Source organism: Trachemys scripta, chromosome 19, assembly GCF_013100865.1.
Source record: "Trachemys scripta elegans isolate TJP31775 chromosome 19, CAS_Tse_1.0, whole genome shotgun sequence".
Lineage (NCBI taxonomy): Eukaryota > Metazoa > Chordata > Testudines > Emydidae > Trachemys > Trachemys scripta.
The window spans coordinates 21,301,829-21,324,152 of record NC_048316.1 but is presented as its reverse complement, the minus strand read 5'-3'; the positions used below and the strand labels follow the sequence as shown (position 1 = coordinate 21,324,152).

Below are 22,324 nucleotides of genomic sequence, written 5' to 3'. Positions count from 1 at the left end.
AGAGGAGAGATGGCCAGCGTGAGAGCAGGACGCAGCTGAGCCAGGAGAACCAACTCTAGGGCCTCTGCACCGACCAACTTTACTGGCTATCTCCAGGGATCACCTTGCCTAGCCCTGAGATGTAGCCACCTCTGGGGTGGGTTGCTGCAGCCGCATAACAACACAGCGCAACAGTTAGGACAGGAAGTGAGGAAGACTATGGTATCCAACTGAAACCTGCAGGACCCTGGGACACCAGAAGGCCTCCCGCTGGGTTAGGACCTGGCCAGGCCAGTGGAGCCAACACCCTTATTCTGACAAAAAGAGCCGAGGGATGATTAATGACCACAAGGGGACAGGACCCTGGCTGTGCACCTTGTGCAGCGCAGCGCCCCCTAGTGCTGTGCTGCGGCACTGGCGCTAGCACTGACTGTGGTGGGAGAGTGCCCCCCACTGAGCCCCCAACACTGCCCCCAGCAGCACAGCACCTCCCTCCCAGTGTGACATTAGCCCAACCCAGGCAGTTCCCATCTAGACCAGCCGGGACCCCTGGGACCACAGCAGGGCAGGGGATGGCGCAGAGGAGCCCTCCCTCAGGAGTTGGCCGCCCATGCAGACAGAGGGAGCAGAGCCCTGACCTTCTCCCCAGGGCCAGGCTCCACAGGTCATGGGGTAGAGGGGGCAGGCCCAGCTGGCTCCCGGGCTGGGAAAATCCTCAGCCCCCATTGCAATTCCAGCTGCACCCTCCAGTGAGAGCCAGCCCTGAAGGGGGCCATGCCGCAGGGGCCGGGCCCAGGTGGGAGCTCTGGGCTGGGGGGAGGGGTTTGTGGCGTCCTGCTAACTGCATCCCTGAGCTTCACACCCCCGAGCTTCACACACATGCTGTGCCAGGAGCAGCCCCTGGCTCCCTGCATCAGGCTGCAGCTGCCAAAGTTCATCCCCCGCTCGCAGCTGCCCTGCGCTGGGAGCGACACGGCCTGCATCCAGCCGGGGGCCCCTCCCCAGCACCAGCTGCTCAGCTCCTTGCAGTAACAGCAGCCCCGCTCACCACCTCCCCCAGCCCCTGCAGACAGGCCAGACACCACAGGAGTCCCTGCGGCCTGCCCCCGAGCAGATCCCCCCATTGGCAGGGGCAAGGCCCATAGAGCCCCTCACCACCGGAGTCCCAGGGCAGGGTGGGAGCTCCTCCAGCGTGTGGCTGCGCTCTGACTGGGCCTCCGGGCTCTCCCCGCAGGGAGCCCCCAGCTGAGAGCAGCACTGGCTTGGGCTAGCAAACGCCCTAGGGTGCGGGACCAAGGGAGCACACGGCTCGGCCTTGTCAGAGGGGAGAGAGAGAGACTGTGTCAGGGAAGTTCCTATGCCCTTCCCCGCCCGCATGCTCCACAGCACCTTGTCAGTAACAGGAACACAGCCCCATCCCCCACCACATACAATGGTGATGCACCCACGGGTGCCAGGGAGAAACTGGGCCCTGCCTGCTTCAGATTCCCCAGCGTGGGGTCTGACACTAGCAAACTACCACCCGGGTAGTGACAGAGCTGGACAATCTACCTGCTCTTCTCCAAGGAGAAAAGGGCCTGGCATGGGAGACTGGACTCCTGGGTTCAATTTCCTGTTTGGGGAGGGGAGTAGGGACTAATGGGTTAGAGCTGGGGGCTCAGGGCTCCTGAGTTCTTTATCCTGATTTGGGAGGACTGTGATCCTGCTGGAATTCTGCGGCATTGCACAATGCAGAATTTGTGCAGAATTAGTGTTCCCCACTGAATTTTTTTTTCACACAGAATTTGTGATTTCAACCAAAATGCTTCCTTTTTCCTCGTGTCTGACACTAGCTGTGCTGCCCTCCCTCTTACATTTAGGGGGTCTACCAAATTCGCAGCCATGAAAATCGCATCACAGACCGTGAACTGTGGTTTCCCCAGCGAAATCTGGTCTCCAGCCTCCCAGCTCTGAAGGCAGCACCGCTGCTAGCAAAAGCACAAAAGTAAGCCAATACCATGCCACCCTTACTTTTGTACTGTTGCTAGCAGCAGTGCTGCCTTCAGAACTGGGCACCTGGCCAGCAGCCACCGCCCTGCGTTCATCTTTCTTGTTGCTGTATTGTTACAGACATACTTGCTGACAAGTATTTTGAAATAAATTACCAAAATAATTGAAACGGGCCTGAATATTTTATTTTGATAAATAAAATATGCAGAATTTTGAAATATTGTGCATATAATTTTTTATTTTTTGGCGCAGAATTCCCCCTGGAGTAGAGAGTGGGGGGTGGGCTGAGGGGTCAGTGCTCCTGGGTTCTCTATCCTGCTTGAGGAGGGAAGTAGGATTTAGTGGATTAGAGCCGGGGAGGGTTGGAGTCAGAGTCAGATTCCTGGGTTTTATTCGCAGTCCTGCAACTGGGTGAACTCCCTTCCCCCAAGGTGCCTCACTTTGCCCTTTATAAAGTGGGAAGAAGGATCCTGACCTGTTGGGGAGGTTGTGCAGAGCTTTGAGATCCTGGTAGGGATGGGGCAGGCTTGTCGCTGTGCCCACTGGCTTGGTTCACCCCATGGAAGTGGGCGGCCTGTCTGCAAGGAGAGTCTGTTCCTGCCCGATAGCGTGGGAGCTGGGGTGCCAGCAGGACCACTGAAGGGTATTGGAACCAGCTGGGGGCAGGGCAGGGGGGCCAGGCGAGGCTTCTCGCTATCCCAGGGGCTGGGAAGAATGGAGAGGGGCCCTATGTGTGGGGCAGAGGCCCCTTTCAGAACGCAGCAGCTCCCCTGCAGCTGCCCAGCCAGACCCCGCCCACACACCCTTCCCAGGCACCCCCCAGCAGCCCAGGAGAGCCAGAGTCTCCTGCAGGCTGGATGGAGCTGCTCCAGGGCTGCTCCCTGGGGTGGTGCCTTGCAACATTGGCTCACAGGCCTGCACACAGAGCCAGAGCTCTCCCCACGTTCCAGGGCTGCTTCTGCTCCCAGCCAGGCCCTTCCCAGGCGCGGGAGAGCCCGTGCCACCAGCACCAGAGAGGGCGGTGCCAGAGAGCGCTTGGGGCTGGGGGTGGCAGGCCCTGCCTGAAGACAGGGGCTTCCCCCCATTTGCAGCGCCGCATTTCACAGCGAGGTGCTGCCAATCCCCGCCTAGATGCCCCTCCCCCAGCCCAGGAAAGACAGGGGTGCTTGTCAGGCACACAAAGAGCCCATTGAAAGTGCCCTGTGACCTCGGGGATGGCGGGCAGCCAGGGGGTGGGGTCACCCCTCACACCCTGCCCTCCAGCACAGCTCACCCCAAAGAGCGCAGCCAGGAAACAGCTCAGGGGGAGGCAGCGTGTGGCTCACGCTACAAAGCCCCTTTTCTTGCAGCAGTTGGGGCGGGGGGTTCAGCCTGAAGCCGGCAACGCGTCCCCGCTGGTCCTGGCTAACTACCACCAGCCCAGAGCCCAGCTCTCTGCTCCGCCACTGCTCTGCTTCCGCCAGCCCCTCAGCCTGGCCTCAGGCAGGGCGACGCCCCAGCCCTCCCGCCAGGGAGCTGGGACCTCTTCACCCGGGAAATTCAATTCCTGCAGACGCCCTGGGGCTGGCACTGGGTGATCGCCCCCATAGCTGGCGCCAGGGCCCCAGGGTGAGCCTAGGGTGTGGCTGGCTCCGGCCCGCATGGCTTCTAGAGGCCAGATGCTGACACGCTGCTCAGGGGCCTGCGGGGATGGGGATTTCACTTGGGTGCCTCGTGGGGACGTGGCCCCCTCCTCCCAACCAGCGCCAGGCCAGGCATCAAGTTGGACCTGCTGGCCAGCTCCGCAGGCTCCAGCATGAGATTCTGGCCTGGAGCCCCCTACCACCCGCAGGACGGGTGCAGCACAATCAGGGGCAGAGCGAGCTGCCCTCCCACACTGCCCTGCCAATGTGCCTCCAGAGTTCATTGCCCAGGGGAGGAACTGAATGTCTTTTCCAGCCCAGGAACCCGAGAAAGCAGTGCCAGGGCCAGACGCTTGCTAGTAAAATCCACCCTGCCCTGGGTCTCTCTGCAGCAGGCCCCAGGGCTCTGCCATGGCCCTCACAGCAGGCACAGCCCTGGCCCCTAGCCTCCAAGCTCACTGCGCCTAGGCCGTGGGCTCAGGAGGGCAGCTTCAGCCCTGCCCCAGCTGGATATGTGCCCTTGTCACCGCCCACTGGCTACCATGGGCATCTGGGCACACGAGCGAGAACTCAAAGGCTTTCACGTCAGACTGTGTCGCTCTCTGGCTGTGCAAAAGCAGGAGTGTGCACACGGGGGATGCACACAGGGGTACAATGGGAGTGGGCAAGCAGAGGGTGCCCATGGGAAGCCTTGCACCAGCAACGCTGCCCTACCAACATGCCCAATGGCCCCAGGCAGAGGCACATGCCCATAACACTCAGTGCCAGGCATCGGCAGGTGCAGCCACGTGCCCAGGGCTGGCAGCTGCGTCCGTACCCAGGCACTAGGAGTGGCACATTGGGGGCCAGAGAGCTGCCTGCTGCAGGAAGCCCAGCCGGCTCCCTGGCTTCCCCAGCAGCCACTTTTCCTCCTTTTAAGGAGCCCTCGGTTCCCGGCTGTGCTTTGTTTGCACTTGGCTGGGGAGGGAGATGGAAAAAATGCTTCAGGCTGCAGAGCCCTTGGCTTCCTGCTGCTGCGTCCGGCTCCGGTTGAGTCAGCCCCTCCCGGGCGCCCGCTCCGTGCTGCAAGGAGCTGGGGGCTCCTGGGGCAGACCTGGCTCCCAATGCCCCAGTGGAAGGCAGAGTCTGCCCAGGAAATCACTCCCCTACCCCCAGGACACTGCGCAGTTGGCCCACTTCCTTCCCGCATGGTGCCTGGGATCTCTGGAGTTGAGAGCAGGAGCCCAGTCCAGCCCTGTGGCAGGCTCCTCTGGTGGGGCAGGGCGTGTGGGGGGTGGCATACCCAGCCAGGGGCTCACGCTCAGCACGGACCCTGGGGCTCTCCACTGCTCCGAGCTCGCTGCCCTGGGGAGATCTCTGAGCTCATGAGTCCAGCGAATGCCACTGGCAGGGGGCAGGGTGGCCTGGTATTACCCAGCTCACACACAGGGGCTGTGTCCCAGAATCAGGATGAGGGCCAGGAGGCAGGTGGTGCCCCAGTGTACCCACACCACCAGGGGAGACGGTCTGGCCATGTGACGTGGCCACAACACGCTGGTGCTGTGAAGGCAAAGGCCCGGCGGGCAGAGAGCCCCTCTACACTGCAATGGGAACCCATCCTCAGCGCCAGGACAAGGTCAGCAAACTGCAGGGAGTTTGGAGCAAGCAATAAGAGTGACCGGGGGGTCGCCTTATAGAGAGAGACGGAAGGAGCTAGAGCTGGCCAACCTGGCAAGGGAATGGACTGGGGAGGCCAACGGTGCCCCGGGTGTGGCCTGGGGACACAGTGCCCTGATCCCAGCCTGCCCCGCCCCAGGTAGGGCCTGGGGGCACAGTGCCCTGATCCCGGCCTGCCCTGCCCCGGGTAGGGCCTGGGGGCACAGTGCCCTGATCCCCTGCAGCACTGAACTGTGCAGTGATGGTTTCTACTCTCCCCTCTCCTGGCTGCCGTCTGAGCACCTGTTAGCTCTGACTGCTCCCCACGTTCTCCGCCCCTCGCCCTAGCAGCCAGTTGAGCACCAGGCCCCTCCCCTTTTGACCGAGGATGTGGAAAAAGCTAATGTACTCAATGATTTTTTTGCCTCTGTCTTCACGAACAAGGTCAGCTCCCAGATTGCTGCACTGGGCAGTACAGCATGGGGAGAAGGTGACCAGCCCTCTGTGGAGAAAGAAGTGGTTCGGGACTATTTAGAAAAACTGGACGTGCACAAGTCCATGGGGCCGGATGTGCTGCATCCGAGGGTGCTAAAGGAGTTGGCGGATGTGATTGCAGAGCCATTAGCCATTATTTTTGAAAACTCATGGCGATCGGGGGAGGTCCCGGATGACTGGAAAAAGGCTAATGTAGTGCCCATCTTTAAAAAAGGGAAGAAGGAGGATCTGGGGAACTACAGGCCAGTCAGCCTCACCTCAGTCCCTGGAAAAAATCATGGAGCAGGTCCTCAAGGAATCAATTATGAAACGTTTAGAGGAGAGGAAAGTGATCAGGAACAGTCAGCATGGATTCACCAAGGGGAAGTCGTGCCTGACTAACCTAATTGCCTTCTATGAGGAGATAACTGGCTCTGTGGATGAGGGGAAACCAGTGGACGTGTTATTCCTTGACTTTAGCAAAGCTTTTGATACGGTCTCCCACAGTATTCTTGCCGCCAAGTTAAAGAAGTATGGGACGGATGAATGGACTGTAAGGTGGATAGAAAGCTGGCTAGATCGTCGGGCTCAACGTGTAGTGATTAATGGCTCCATGTCTAGTTGGCAGCCGGTTTCAAGCGGAGTGCCCCAAGGGTCGGTCCTGGGGCCGGTTTTGTTTAATATCTTTATTAATGATCTGGAGGATGGTGTGGACTGCACTCTCAGCAAGTTTGCAGATGACACTAAACTAGGAGGCGTGGTAGATACACTAGAGGGTAGGGATCGGATACAGAGGGACCTAGACAAATTAGAGGATTGGGTCGAAAAAAACCTGATGAGGTTCAACAAGGACAAGTGCAGAGTCCTGCACTTAGGACGGAAGAATCCCATGCACTGCTACAGACTAGGGACCGAATGGCTAGGTAGCAGTTCTGCAGAAAAGGACCTAGGGGTCACAGTGGACGAGAAGCTGGATATCAGTCAACAGTGTGCCCTTGTTGCCAAGAAGGCTAACGGCATTTTGGGCTGTATAAGTAGGGGGATTGCCAGCAGATCGAGGAACGTGATCGTTCCCCTTTATTCGACATTGGTGAGGCCTCATCTGGAATACTGTGTCCAGTTTTGGGCCCCACACTACAAGAAGGATGTGGAGAAATTGGAAAGAGTCCAGCGGAGGGCAACAAAAATGATTAGGGGTCTGGAGCACATGACTTATGAGGAGAGGCTGAGAGAACTGGGATTGTTTAGTCTCCAGAAGAGAAGAATGAGGGGGGATTTGATAGCAGCCTTCAACTACCTGAAGGGGGGTTCCAAAGAGGATGGAGCTTGGCTGTTCTCAGTGGTGGCAGATGATAGAACAAGGAGCAATGGTCTCAAGTTGCAGTGGGGGAGGTCCAGGTTGGATATCAGGAAAAACTATTTCACTTGGAGGGTGGTGAAACACTGGAATGCGTTACCTAGGGAGGTGGTGGAATCTCCTTCCTTGGAGGTTTTTAAGGCCCGGCTTGACAAAGCCCTGGCTGGGATGATTTAGCTGGGAATTGGTCCTGCTTTGAGCAGGGGGTTGGACTAGATGACCTCTTGAGGTCCCTTCCAACTCTGATATTCTATGATTCTATGATTCTATACAGCAGCCAATGGGGCCGTCCTACACGGGCACTTCAGGCAGAGCTGGGACTAGATCTTAAAGTGACACCCATGCTCCCCTCCAGAGCCACTGACCGAACCCAGGAGTCCTGATCACCACCCTTCACATGCAGCCCCCTGGCCAAGTGTTACAGCCTGGCTAACAGCTGAGCCCCGGAGCGGGCAGCTACTCCTGTAGCTCGAGGACTGGGGAAGGGTTCCAGTAGGGTTACCATACGTCCAGATTTCCCCGGACACGTCCGGCTTTTTGGTGCTCAAATTCCCGTCTGGGGGGAATTTTCAAAAAGACGGACATGTCCGGGGAAATAGGGAGGCATAAGCCAGGGTCCGCCCGGCCCCAGCACAATCCGCAGGGTCCGCTGCGCAGCCCAGCCGCCCGGCTACATTGTAGCGAGCTCGGGCGGGGGAAAGGGCGGCACAGCCGCAGAAGGGCCACTGCTGCCCCCGCAGGCCGAGCGGACCGCGCGCCCCAGCCGAGCCCACAGGATCGCGGGGAGGCCGGGCCCAGCCAGCTGCTCGGGCTTTCCTCGCAGGCAGGGACCCCCCGGCCACTGGGGGACCCTTCCTGCGGCCCCGTCGCCCGTGCAGCTCAGAACCCGGCGCTGCGGGAGCTGTTCCAGCGGGAACAGACAGGCCGGGGAACGTGTGAGGCAGCAGGGAGTGCGGCGTGTGCCGGGGCTGCAGGGACCCGCGCCGCCCCAGTCACCGCTGAGCCTCCGAAGTTCCCGCCAGGCAGAGGCTGCCGGGTGAGCGGGGGAGCAGAGCAGGCAGGGAGGTGCAGAGGCTGCAGGGCGAGGAGGAGCAGGGCAGGTAGGAGCATAGAGGCTGCAGAGGCAGGGAGGCACAGGGGCAGGGCAGGCGGGGGGCGCAGAGGCTGCAGGGGCGGTGGGTGCAGGGGCTGCAGGGCGAGTGGGGAGCAGGGAAGCACTTAGCAACCCCCAACCAAGATCAGAGTGGGCGGGAGGAGGGGGAATGCAGGGTGCTCAGAGGAGGGGGCAGAGTTGGGGCAGGGACTTTGGGGAATGGGTTGGAATAGGGGTGGGGAAGGGGTGGGGGCGGGGAAGGGGTGGAGTTGAGGCGGGGCCGGGGCCCCCATGGAGTGTCCTCTTTTTTCAGTGTTGAAATATGGTAACCCTAGTTCCAGCCTACCAGCGACCCACAGTGGAGAGATCGGCCAACTGGGGTAGGGAATAAAATGTTTTATTTGTAACAAACACCCAGGCCTGCAGCAAGGGAACCAGCTCTGCTGCTAGCGGCCATGGCAGCCTGTCCCTGACGGGGCGGCCCCGGTGCCCCACACTGAGACCCTGCTCCCGCAGGCGGGATGCTGCTGCCCCACGATGCCGGCTGCAATGGAACCACAGGCTGGGGTGGGCAGGTTCCATCTCAGCTCCTTCCCAACAGAAAACGGGGTTCGACTAAATGACATTTTTCACAAATAGCGTCAGCTTCCTGCAGAACAGGATTTTTTGTCCAAAATCCCCAAAACCACAACAGTTCAATTTGGAGAGGCCGACGCGGTGCTGCCTGAGAATTGTAGTTTGGATGCCTCGTTGTCCCCATTCTCCTCTATGGGCCCATTCTCCCTATCTGGACTATAGCTCCCATGATGCACCATGGCTAGGAACTCCCATGTTGCACAGCCTCTCTGCACCAAGAGGGGAGATCACAGTGCATCATGGGAGATGTAGTCTGACCAGGAGACCTGGCCTACAGAGGAGAATTGGAGCTTGAGAGAGCCCAACCACAACTCCCATGAGGCACTGCAGCAGCAATTCTGAATTCAAATATTTTGGCATTCACATTTTTATCAACACGCTGAAGTTTGCCATTGACCTCCCCTCCCCAGCTAGCCCAGCCTGTGCCCCCTCCCCACACACAGCCTGGGCCCCCAAACCCTTCACTTACTGAGCGGGGCCTCATCGTCTGGGTCAGCCACAGTCATACCCGCCAGATGGGGCTGCCCTGCTGCACCTGGTTGGGCTGCGCCCCAGGAGCAGAAGGAGGAAGAAGATGGAGCACGGAGAGGGACAGGACAGGAAAAAAGAGAGAAAGATGGTCAGTTACTGAGAGAGAAGAAAGAGCTACAGCCGAGGTCATGCAAGGTCAGAGCCAGCAACCCAAGAGACAGGCACGACGCTACCGCAAAGCAGAAGAGGAGAGCCCCAGCCACGATCTGAAAGCCAGGCCATCGCCGCCACACAGTGCCACGCTGCCTCCTGCCACCACCACCACACGGTGCCACGCTGCCTCCAACCGTCACCACCACATAGTGCCACGCTGCCTTCAACCGTCACCGCCACACGGTACCACGCTGCCTCCATCGGTCACCGCCACACGGTGCCACGCTGCCTCCTGCCACCACCACCANCACAGTGCCACACTGCCTCCAACCGCCACCGCCACATGGTGCAACGCTGCCTCGAATGGTCACTGCCACATAGAGCCATGCTGCCTCCAACCGTCACCGCCACATGGTGCCACGCTGCCTCCAACCGTCGCCGCCACACGGTGCAACGCTGCCTCGAATGGTCACTGCCACATAGAGCCATGCTGCCTCCAACCGTCACCAACACGTAGTGCCACGCTGCGTCCAGACGTCATCGCCACATGGTGCCATGCTGCCTCCAACAGTCACCGCCACACGGTGCCACGCTGCCTCCTGCCACCACCATCACACAGTGCCACCCTGCCTCCAACCGTCACTGCCACATAGTACCACACTGCCTCCAACAGTCACTGCCAGACGGTGCCACGCTGCCTCCAACCGTCACCACCACATTGTGTCACGCTGCCTCCAACTGCCACGGCCACACGGTGCCACGCTGCCTCCAACCGTTACCGCCACACAGTGCCACGCTGCCTCCAACCGCCACGGCCACACGGTGCCATGTTGCCTCCAATGGTCACCGCCACACAGTGCCACGGTGCTTCCTGCCACCACCACCACACAGTGCCATGCTGCCTCCTGCCACCACCGAGCCAGGGCCTTCACAGCCCCAGCAGCCAACCCTGCCCGCCCCGCCTCTCTGCCATGCTTGCACCCCAGCCCCACCCCCGCGGGTTCCCCCTGCTCCTCTCCTTTGCTTGTGCCACCCATAAATGGAGGCCATGCCCCAGGCAAGGCACAGGGATATGACCACTCACACCCATCCCGGGTAACTCCCCTAGGGTCAGAGTGGATCCAGGCCCCATGATGCCCCCCACCTCCCTCCACGCTCGGCTCAGACTCTCCCACAGACCCCAGGCAAACAGGCAGCATTGTCAGGCCTGTTACAAGCTGTCCTGCCCAGCCCAGCCCAGCCCAGCCAGGTGAGTGAGCGCTATGTGTGATGCACAGCATGCTGGGGAAGGCGGAGCAGCCCCTCAGAGCTGCCATCCAGGCATCTCAGCCCTGAGGCCTGGGCACACCCATGACATGCCAGCCCATTGGTGCTCCCCAGCAGGAAGCCGGACCGCTCTGTTGCTGCTCTTTGGCTGCAGTTTCAGTCCTGCCCACCAGCACCCACCAGCTCCACCCCTTACCCATTGACAAGAGTGTGACGCTCGGCGTCTGGCTGGTGGACAGCAGCATGTCGGGCAGTGCGATCCCACTGCCGTTCTCCCCGCTGCCGTTGCCATCTGGAATGGAAGCAGACAGAACAGGGGCCATGAGCTGCAGCCGCGGCATGGGGCTCCTGGTAGCACCAGCTCCCCAGGGCCGGCTGGGGTCAGGGCCAGTCGCCCTGGGCAGTCACGCCAGCGAGGAAAGGACCAAGCCCCGTGCAGGGTTCCAGGCCCATCTCCCTGGCACTGAATACCCACCTCTCTGGTGAGAGGCGGCCCGGGGAGCCACGGGCCACAGCCAGGCTGTTGCGGAGCTGGGCTGGTGAAAGTGGCATCTTCTTACTCAGCTCCCTGCCTGGAGGAGCAGGCCCCAGAGTGGGGATCCTGGGCAACAGTCGCGCTTGGAGCTGGTAACTCCCAGGGACAGCGCTGTGCAAACAGAGCAGGTGCCTGTCTCGTTCTCTCCCGAAACATTCCCTCCAGCTCGCAAGCCAGGGCCCAGCCCCCGCTCAGGACTGCCTGTTACTGCACTGGGCATGGTGCCGGTTCACAGGTGCCCGCTGGGGGGGCCTGCACGGGGGCATCTGGACCTGTCCTGGCTACGGCCGGAGGGGATGTCCCTGCTGTCTGTCCCTGCTGGCTCATGGAGCCCAGGGGCCACACGGGCAGGGGCTGGGAGGACAAGAGTCCTGCGGTACCCCAGAACCATTACACGACACCTTCAGGACTTGGCAGCGGGGGGCGCTAGATAATGCTTTAACACATTTCTGCACATTCACATCTGTACACACTTGCACACACACTCATGCACACACGCATGCCCGTGCATGTAAGCACAAATGTACATGCATGCCCACGTGACCACTCGGTTTACTCTCCTGCTTACATCACTAGATCCTGAAATGCGAGCATGTGGGTTACACACAGACACACACACGCACTCAGCCCTGCTCTCCACTGAGAAATTCTCTCTGTATTACAGCGCTGGGGTAGCCGCAGTTGCACTGAGCTAAGTGCTGGGGCAGGCAGTGCTGGGTCGTGGAGGTGGATTAACCAAGTCCAGGGGAGACGCTCTCTCTGGTCGGCTCAGAGCGTCTTCATTAAAGGGGTCCGGTGGCGCAGCTGCACCTGCACCAACGCAGCGTTTTAAGTGCAGACCCGCCCTCGCTCATGCACCGGCCACCCCCAGGGCTCTCTCTCAGGTCTGGATTTGGGGCTCTCTGGCCCAAAGGGGCGTCAGGATCTAGCTCTTCGGGGCAGGCGGGGTTAACAAGCCTGCTCTGAAGGGGACAGTTTGCTCCCTCCCACCTGCTTTGATGCCTGCTCTCAGGATGGAGCCCAGCACTGCAGGCTGCCGAGGGCGGATGGCAGCAGTCAGGAAAGGCTGGGCTCCCCCTGTATCCACTGACCCCTCTCCAAGGCGGGGCAGCCCAGCACTTCCCCCCAGCACGTCAGGGCTGCAAAGCCCCTGCCTGGGTGGGAGCGTTCGCCCCACGTCCCCAGGGCGCAGGGGCACAGGGGATACGAGAGCAGCCGTGCATTTGGGGGCCACAAGAACCGGCCCTGTCCCTCTCTCAGCAGGAGCAGGGGCGGTCAGTGGGGCGGGAAGCACAGATCTCGGAGCCCAGGCTGGGGAGGGCACGCTGGAGCCTCGCAGACCCTACCTCCTGAGGCCTCATCTGCCAGCATGTCTTCGTCATCAGAGAGATCGGCGTCACTCCACCAGGGTGTGCCCGCTGGGTCAGACTCTGTGTCCTCAGGGAAAGAGGCTTCGTTCAGCCCCTGGGCAGCGTGAGAGACCTGCCGGAGAGAAGCCCAGACAGCATCAGTCAGTGGCCAGCCCTTCCTCTTGGCAAATCAGAACCCGGGCAGGATCAGCGCCCAGAGCACCCCTCGTGCATGGGATCCAAGGGGCAGGGTTTGAGGATGCACCCAGCACACTGCCCCAGTGCTCCCTTGAGCAGGGGAAACTTCAGGGCTTGTCTGGCCGAGGGAGAGTCGCCCTCTCACTGCAACAATGCTCCAGGGGCCAAGCAGCGCTGGCAGGAATGCAGTCACTTCCCTGGCACTGGGGTGGCACTGTGCAGCTGCCTGGGTGCAAGCACACCCCAGGCCACTTGGCTTTGCTCCACCCGGCGTCGAGCACAGGAGGTGACACCGGATAGTGCCCGTGCCCCTCTGTCGGGCTGCTCTAGGATTTACAACTGGGCTGCATTCTGCCCTGTGTCTGACCCACACTCTCTCTTTGGCCGCGTGCGGTAGGGGATTAGCAGCCTGCGATGGAGGGAGGGCTCTCCCCGAGAAGCTCTAGGGACCAGGTGAAAGAGACAAGCACGCTTCTGAGCCATTCAAATGCAGGCAACCCCCTGGGACTGGCTCAGAGATCAGCAGGTTAAAAATTCCCAGTGGGAGCCACCAAGGTTCAGGCAACAGCAGAGCCCAGTGAGTGATGGCTGCCTGAGGGGCAAAGGGGACAGTAACAAGCCAGGTGCACTAGGACATGAGTAACGGAGCAGGGGAACGGATGCCCCACAGAAGCCAAACCAGACACCAAGCTCGCTTTAAATCAATTGTACAAAGGAAAAATAGGTTGGACGATTATAATACCATGTGTAGAAACCTGGTTCCAATTAGTCTCAAGAACATAAGAATGGCGCTACTAGGTGAGATCAATGGTCCATCTAGCCCAGTCTCCTGCCCTCCGACAGTGGCCAATGTCAGGTGCCTCAAAGGGCAATTATCGAGTGCCCCATCTCCTGTCCACCGCTCCCAGCTTCTGGTAAACAGAGATTTAAGGACACCCAGAGCAGGGGGTGGCATCCCCGCCCATCCTGCCTAATCACCATTGATGGGCCTATCCTCCATGAACTTATCTCATTCTTTTTTCAACCCAGATTTACTTTTGTCTTTCGCAACATCCCCCCAGCAAGGAGTTCCACAGGTTGACTGTGCATTGTGTGAAGAAGTACTTCCTTCTGTTTATTTTATATCTGCTGCCTATTAATTTCATTTGGTGACCCTAATTCTTGTGTTATGTGAAGGAGTAAACAACACTTCCTTATCTACTTTCTCCACACCAGTCATTTTATAGACCTCTCTCATATCTCGCCTTAGTCGTCTCTTTTCCAAGCTGAAAAGTCCCAGTCTTATTAATCTCTCCTCATCTGGAAGCCGTTCCATAACCATAATCATTTTTGTTGCCCTTTTCTGAACCTTTTCCAGTTCTAATATATCTTTTTTTGAGATGGGGTGACCAGAACTGCACGCAGTATTCTAGATGGATTTATAAAGAAGCAATAATTCCCATGGATTTATATAGAGGCAATATGATATTTTCTGTCTTATTATCTCTTTAAGATCTCTTTCTTGAGTGGTAACAGCTAATTTAGACCCCATCATTAAATATGTATAATTGGGATGATGTTTTCCAGTGTACATTACTTTTCATTTATCAATATTGAATTTTATCTGTCATTTTGTTGCCCAGTCACCCAGTTTTGTGAGATACCTTGTAAGTCTTCACAGTCAGCTTTTGACTTAACTTTCTTGAGTAGTTTTGTATCATTTGCAAATTTTTACACCTCTGTTTACCCTTTTTCCAGATCATTTATGAATATGTGGAATAGGACTGGTCCCAGTACAGACCCCGGGGGACACCACTATTTATCTGTCTCCATTCTGAAAACTAACCATTTATTCCTACCCTTTGTTTCCTCTTTTTAATTCATTACTGATCCATGAGAGGACCTTCCCTCTTATCCCATGACAGCTTACTTTGCCTAAGAGCCTTCGGTGAGAGACCTTGTCAAAGGCTTTCTGAAAGGCCAAGTACACTATATCCACTGGATCCCCCTTGTCATGTTTGTTGACCTGCCTCAAAGAAGTCAAATAGATTGTTGAGGCATGATTTCCCTCTACAAAGACCATGTTGACTCTGTCCCAACAAACCATGTTCATCTATGTGTCTGATACTTCTGTTCTTTGCTATAGTTTCAGCCAGTTTGCCCAGTACTGAAGTCAGGCTTACTGGCCTGTAACTGCTGGGATCACCTCTGGAACCTTTTTAAAAAAATCAGCATCACATTAGCTGTCTTCCAGTCATTTGGTACAGAAACTGATTTAAATGATAGGTTACAAACTACAGTTAGTAGTTCTGCAATTTCATATCTGAGTTCCTTCAGAACCCTTCGGGGAATCCCATCTGGGCCTGGGGACTCCTTACTATTTAATTTATGCATTTGTTCCAAAACCTCCTCTAAGGACCCCTCAATCTGGGGCAGCTCCTTGGATCTTGTTTTGTTCGGCTGTCTCTAATTCCTGCGGGGGGTGGGGGGAGAGGCTGTTAATTAGGGACATTAAAGCAAGAACACAAGGCAATGGGGAATCAGGCCCTGCCAATTGAATGGAGCCTGGAGTGTGGAGGTGACCGGCTAGAGGGCGTCCCCGAGGGCCCTCAGCCCCAGGACATCGGGGATGGTCAGAGGTCTCCCCCCTGCTGTGGAGCCAGGTGCCAGCACCCCACACGGAGCAGGCTGGGGGCTGGGGCCAGGGCAATCAGCTGAGGACTGCTGCAATGACGGGTGCCAGGGGAGGAATAGGCTCTGCGAGGCTCTGTGTTCTGACCAGCTCTGCGGGGGCCTGAGCAGGAGCGCAGGCAGCCCCAGTTCAGTACCAGGCAAATTGGTTGCTACTATAGTAAAGAGCAGAATGATCAGCCCCCCCAAGGAACACAATATGTCCCTGTCCAGAGTGCAGGCAGCAGCAAAGGAAAGGGAGACGCAGACCAGCAGGGGAAGTTCCTTGGGGTGGGGGGGGCCTTTGACCCTCCCTCTGCTGGGGACTCTGACCAACAGCCCGCCCTGCGGGCCGAGTCCTGCCCGGCCCACAAGTCTCCATCTCTAGCCTCCATGAGAAGCCAGTTATGCAGCCGAGGCTCATGTAGGCACCTCAGCCAGGGCAGCAGAGGAGAGTGCTGAGCTGGGGATGGGCGCGTGGGAAGCAGATCTGGGGGCTCGCGCGTTGCTGCTGCATCCCACTGACTGAGCTCCCAGCAGCTCAGCCCCAGCCAACACGCGGGCGCTGGCTCATTACTGACGCTGCAGCCAGCTGGACCCACCCACCTGGCAGCCGCCCGCGCGGGCCAGCGTTCACTGCAGGCTCCTGGCATGGGCTCACCGACATTGCTCAGCAGTAAAGTCATGCTGGCCTCTGCGGGAGGGGAAGGGGCAGTGAGCTCATCTCCAGCCACCCACCCGCATTCCTGGGATGCTCGGAGGATGTTCCCACCGCCCCCCAGGGCACGTGCTCGCAGCTGACCTGTGCTGTGGCCATGAGCTCAGCCCATGGAATTCCGGTGCGGAGGGGGGGATCCCCAGACAGCCCCTCAGCAGGGGCATCATTCCCCTCAGCAGGGCTCAGCACGCGCCTCCCCTCCCCGTGGTGTCGGAGCGTCCCCTGCCACCGGCTGCTCCTGGGGGGCTGTTCTCAGCTCAGGCTCTGCTCCCCCCACATGGCCAGCCCCCCAGGAGTGACCTTGGGGAGCGGACACAGCCCCACGGGTGGCTATGCAACCGCACAGATGGCACAGGCTGAACGGAGCTCAGAAAGGGAGGCCACTGGGCGCTCGCTCCAGAGACGTGCCCACTATGCGGGGCCCGGCTCACCCCGCCGGAGCTGCCTCCCCCGGGCACAGGGCCCAGCTCACCCCACTGAAACCACCTTCCCCTGGGCGCAGGGCCCAGCTCAGCCCACCAGAGCCACGTTCCCTTCCAACTGGCCCCACCTCACTGTGGGGGCTTCCACCGCTAGCTGCAGTCACCCCCAGCCCCGCTGCCGGCCCTGCCCGCAGGGGAGACACATCTTTGGCACTGAGGTGCCCGTGCAGGCCGGAGAAGGCCTGAAAGCATTTGTCCATGGGGTTGTCAGCCTGCCGGGTTTTTCCTTACAGATCTCAGGTGACGGGGAGCCAGGGCTGAGTGCTCGGCGCTCTTGCCCCGAGTCTTCCCCGGACACGTCCTTCCTACCTCTGCTCATTCGGTGCCAACATGAAACTGGCACCGCTGGCTCAGAAACCCCTCCTCTCCCCCACCGTGTGGTGACTGCAGCTTCCAGACCCCAGCTCCCAGATGTCCACAGAGACTCCTGGGGCAGACAAGACCTGCTCCAAAGCAGCCTCTTTTCTTGAACCTCCCGATGTCAGTGGGCCCCGCACCCCAATGCATCAGGACTGTCCTCTCTGGGCACCGCACTGGGGGCCCTGGCCTGCTGCACCCTTCCCTCCTCCCACACTCCAGCTGAGCTCCACAGCACCCGCAGCCACCCAGGCTTCCCTGGCACTGCTCCCTGGAGTGGACGTGGCCACTAGATGCAGCATCCTGGCAAATGCCAGCTCGAGCCACCTACATTCTGGATAACCCCATGTCAGTCTTCTTCACACCCACTCCCCCATGGGCACACACCGCTGTGCACTGTTCAACAGCCTCCACCCCGGAGGCAGCTGCACTTCCATGGCAGGGGGGACTGAGCCCCGGCCCATGAACCTGGAGTGACTCAGATTTGCACCAGGGAAAACATGAGCAGAGTTTGGCCCGTACACTGTCCAGCCCTTTGAGATTCTTCAGGCAGGAAGGCGCGAGGGGACGGCCCCCAGCAGCAAACTCGGCACCAGTGGGAACTAGTTCAGTGCAGCTCAGAGCAGCGCTGGGGCCAGCACTTTGCATGTCATGCAAGAGGCCCAGGGCAAATGGCCATGTGCCCCCTGCTCCCAGGGGCAGCAGGGAGTGGGCATGCTGGCAGCAACACCCTTGCAGCCTCCTTCTGCAGCACGAATGGGGGCTGGCATACCACTACCTAGGGGTGAACTGTGGCACGTGCTCCTGCCCCTGAGCTGAGGGCTGAGGAGCCCACCTCAGACTGGAGGAAACAAGATCTGGCCTCTGGCGTTGGCCCTGGGGCTGCAGCACCAGCCAGGTGGCTGCATTATCTCTGGCGTTGGCCCTGGGGCTGCAGCACCAGCCAGGTGGCTGCATTGTCTCTCGCCCTGGGGTGGAGCTGAAGGGGATCCACATGCCCCAGCCAGGTGCCCCCCGGGCAGAGCTGAACCCCCAAGCCAGCTCCCAGCACTGCCTCATCGTTCTGGCAGGAAGCGGGACGCTGACTTCCACCTGGGACTCGTCTTACAATGATTAAAGCAAAGCAAAATCCCCAAGCTGGCCAGGCCGTCAGCAGGAAACGTGGGGGGCAGGGGCCTGCACTCCTCCGCTTAGCCCTGGGCCTGTGGTGGGACGGACAGGGGCTCTCTCCTGCCCCACAAGCTATGCCAAAACGGCTTCAGCTCACAGAAATGCAGCCAGCTCTGGGTGGGTGGCAGCAGGTGTTGAACAGTGCACACCAATGCTGCTTCGGGATGTGAAGTGGAGAAGAATCTGTATGAAAGTGCAGGGGATTCGGGGGGCAGGATTCACTTCCCTCCTGTGTCCAAAGCAGGGCACAGACCCCTTTTCACGTGGTGTCTGAAAGACACCCCCTGCGGCAGCAAACCCCCTTCCTGAGACACCCACGCTGCTCCCTGCAGCACAGTGCCCCTGGCTCAGAGGGGAGAGTGCCCCCGCTGGGTCCCTGCAGCACCATGCCCCGGTGCCACACTGGGCATTGGTTCAGCACAGACTGCAAGGGAAGAGCCACTCACCCCGCTCCCTGCAGCAGCGTCTCTCCACTTCCTACTCTGGGCAGGTGCAAAGGGAAGGACGCCCCTGCTGGATCCCTCACAGCCCCGCCCGGGCCTGCCCAGGACTGAAGCCACCATGAAATAAGCTAGAAGTGGGAGCTCTTGGCAGGGGCTTGGGTGGGGCAGGGAGTGACATGACCCTGGCAGAGCACCTAGCACCAGCTCTGAGCCCACGTGCCCACCCTGAGCACATCCAGCCCCTGCCCACCATGTGCCCCGCCCAGAACAGCTGCAATCCAGCCCACGCGCTGGGAGAACCAACCACGGCCCAGCTCATCGGGGGCTCACCCACCCCAGCAGGCAAGGGAAGGGGGAGGGGCCCCACAAGGCAGCTCCCTGTCCAGGAGCAGGGAGAGAAGACGCATTGGGGTGGCAGGGTGGGCACCTCCTAGGGCACAGAATGACCTGAGGGCCAACCCCCCCATTCCTCCTGTCCTTCTCCCCAGAGGTCAGCAACCCCCTCCCCTGCTGCACCCCCAGGGCCAGCGCTCCCAGTCTCTCCCCGCTGAGTCCCACTCATTCAGCCCATCACATTACAGGGGGCACATCCCAGCACCGTGATCGCGCCCACAGCCAGCCCCTACTGCCAGCCGGTGGCCCTGGCAGGGTCCCCTCCTGGGGCAGCTTGGGCGCCGACTCCCCTGCCCTCTCCCCCCACCCCGCTGGCAGCGAGTGGCCTGGGGCATCAGACCGCGACGAGGCAGGAATTCATCACAGCAGCATTTTCCTGTGCAAACACACCGGGTCATTATTCCCGGGTGATCGGCGCGGGGACAAAGGCCTGATGGAAACAGAAAAGGTATTTAATCAGCCCCAGCTGTCTGAATGGGCATGAAAAGGCCAAGGGGAAACAGGAGCTGGCGATCCATGCAGTCTGCAAATGCCAGCATGGCATCATGCCAGGCTCCACGCACACAGCCCCCAAGAGTCCAGCACTGCTGCGCTCCCAACCTGGATGGCACTAGGTGTCCCTATTTACCCCCCATGCCACCCTCTGCCAGCTTGGCATCTCTCCCGGAACTTGCTGGGAACAATGACATCTCCTACAACCAGGTGCCAACAGGGTGCAGGTAGAGGGGACTCTGTGGCACTGATGCCACATGCACTGATGGAGACGAGGGCATGATCTCCCAGCCTGGGGTACAGCCTGGCACAGGGGCCCTGCGGAAAGTGGAATGAAGACATGATACCCAGCTGGGGTTAAGCTCCAGCCTGGCACGGCCACATGTCCCAGCCACCCACGGACCTGCCCAGACCCTGGGCACACAAGCCTCAGTAAGTGGCAGCCACTGACCCAGCGAGCAGATGCGAGCGCAGCCCCTCTAGCACAGCAAGGAAGTGGGCAGAGGTCACTTCAAAGGGACCAGCTGCTATGCCCAGGCCTGTGCCAGGCTCGGGGCACACCAGCCACAGTACTGTGGCTTGGAGTTTGCCGGCGGGTCACTGCACTGTCTGCCAGCCAGCACCCAGGCACCCAATCAGCGGGCACATGGCACGGCACTGCGGCTGAGGGTCCCCCCAGGGGGCAGCCAGCCAGGGGCCACAGCTGGAACCACCTGAACTGGTCTGTGCTCCAGCTCCAGCCCGCATGGGGTGGGCATGCCGAGGGGCTCTCCCCTCTGTGTCTCTCCTGGAGTGCCGCCCCAGCAGCCCCTTTGGAGGGCTCTGATCTGCTGCAGCCAGAGGGTGCTGGGCCCAGGCTGCATGGATGGGTCTAAAGCTCACAGATGTCTCCCAAAAAAACAGGCCACTGGCCGTACCCCCAAGGCACCGGCGGCTCTGGGCTGGAGGGGCCCCTAAGCCCAGGGCTGAGGGTTGAGACTGGCACACACTGCCCCCTGCTCTGCTCAGGGCAGACCCCATCACCGGCTCTAATCTTAGTCTTAGGGCTTGGCCCAGCCCCTCGGAGGAGGCTGCCCCCAGCCTGACGTGATGTCTGGTCCAGCCCGTTCTCAGCAGGATCCTCCCTGCTCCTGGGGGCTCCCCGCAGCAGAAGCACCCTCGCCCCAACCCACATATCCCAGCCAAAGAGCACTGATGCACTGCCCCTGAGCGCCATGCCTGGCAGGGCCAGCAATGATGGGAGATGCGCAGACCCAGACATGGTACAAAAGAGCAGGGCAGGCAAACGGGCGCTGCCTGGGCCCACGATCCAGGCACAAGCTGATGCCTCCCAGTGTGGTCAACCTGTGGAACTCATGGTCACAAGGTGTCTCTGCGGCCAAGAGCCCAGCAGGGTTTCACACAGGCCTGGGCACCTACAAGGAGCCTTGACAAGAGATGGCAGAAGGAGTCTAAACCCTCCCATCTCCAGCCATGGGCCAGGTGAGTAACTCCACCGTGACCTCGGGTTGTCGGCCCTCCCACTGCAACAACTGCTGGGTTGTCAGGCCAGGAGCCAGGGCTCAGCCCCATGGCAGTGCCACAGGAACAGGGCACACAAGCACATGGGCCCACAGGCTTCCACAGGACAACAGACCCTGCTCAGCATCAGTCATGGAGTGGCTGGGCTGTCACTGCGGGACAGCAGATTGTGACTAGCGCCACTCCCTTGTGCCTGGCCCCCGCGCCCGCCTCCGTCACTGCCAGAGTCCCACACTGAGTCCCTGCACCCCCTNCCTGCACCCCCTGCCCATCACCACCACCAGCCCACGCCCGCCTCCGTCACTGCCAGGCAGCTGCCAGCTGAGGGCCAGCAGCAGAAGCAGGCCAGGAGGGCGAGTCTCCAACCCCCAGAAAAATGCACTGGCCTCCAGACCCCTCTCCCCTACCCCAGCCCCAGGCTACCCTGTAGCAGCACCTCCTCCAGTTGTGACACCTTTCCTCCTCCCCTCCCCCCATCCCAGACTGCTGGCTCCCCCTCCCTCACACTTTCCAGGGCCCGCTTTCAACTGAGTGGGGGAGGGGGCACAGGGCACCAGTCTGGGAAGCGAGATTGGGGCTGAGCACCGGGGCCCCTGGGCTCTGAGTAATTTCCACCCCAACAGACACACCCATTGTAACCCTGCTCCTGGACGGGGCTCCAGACCTGCCTTACCCTGAGAGCCCAGTGGCAGGGAGCCAAGGGCTCTGCCTGGCAGCCCGGGGCTGGGGGATAGAGCCGTGCCCATCTGTGCCAGGGGGTAACAGCCCTGCCCTGGGGGATAGAGCTGTGCCCATCTGTGCCAGGGGGTAACAGTCCTGCCCAGTCGACCGGGGCTGGGGGACAGAGCCGTGCCCGGCTGTGCCAGGGGCCCGGGAGATGTCCTCCCAGCTCTGTGCCCCGTGTGTCGGTCCTGGTGACCATTGTCAAAATTGCGCCAGAGACGCAGGTATGGAGACGGGGTTTTGGCCTGCAGGAGGGTGACCCAATGGGTGCAGCCCCCTCCCCCATTTTCTGATAACACTTCAGAGTGTTATCAGTGGAGGGCCATGGGACCTCTGGGAATGCCATCTGAGGAGGTGTACCATGGTACCACAGCCCCCACCGTGGCTCCCCGGCTCAAGCCGACCTTGGGAAGGAGTGGGCAGAGGAGGGGGGAAGAGATCCTGTCTCTGGGCCCCTCATGGGCACTTGGGCCCCCCCGTGCCCTGCACAACTGGTGCACCAGAGAGGAAAAGCAGGTGTTGGTGGCCACCAAGGATGGGATCACGCAGCAGCAGGGGAAAATCACCCCAGCTCTGGCCGCCCGCAGACACCAGCCGCTGGGGTGGGAACAGGTGTTCC

At 60.2% G+C, this 22,324-nt stretch overlaps 1 protein-coding gene across 1 annotated transcript in view; it reads right to left on the bottom strand.

Annotated features, from left to right (window-relative positions):
* The window catches only part of HSPG2 (heparan sulfate proteoglycan 2), a gene marked incomplete in the record, with an annotated part of 174,537 nt that overhangs the window by 116,905 nt on the left and 35,308 nt on the right, over window positions 1-22,324 (bottom strand). Inside the window, 3 exon segments of the mRNA XM_034753680.1 lie at window positions 9,255-9,329; window positions 10,872-10,967; window positions 12,557-12,740. Coding sequence (XP_034609571.1) covers window positions 9,255-9,329; window positions 10,872-10,967; window positions 12,557-12,740 — 355 coding nt within the window.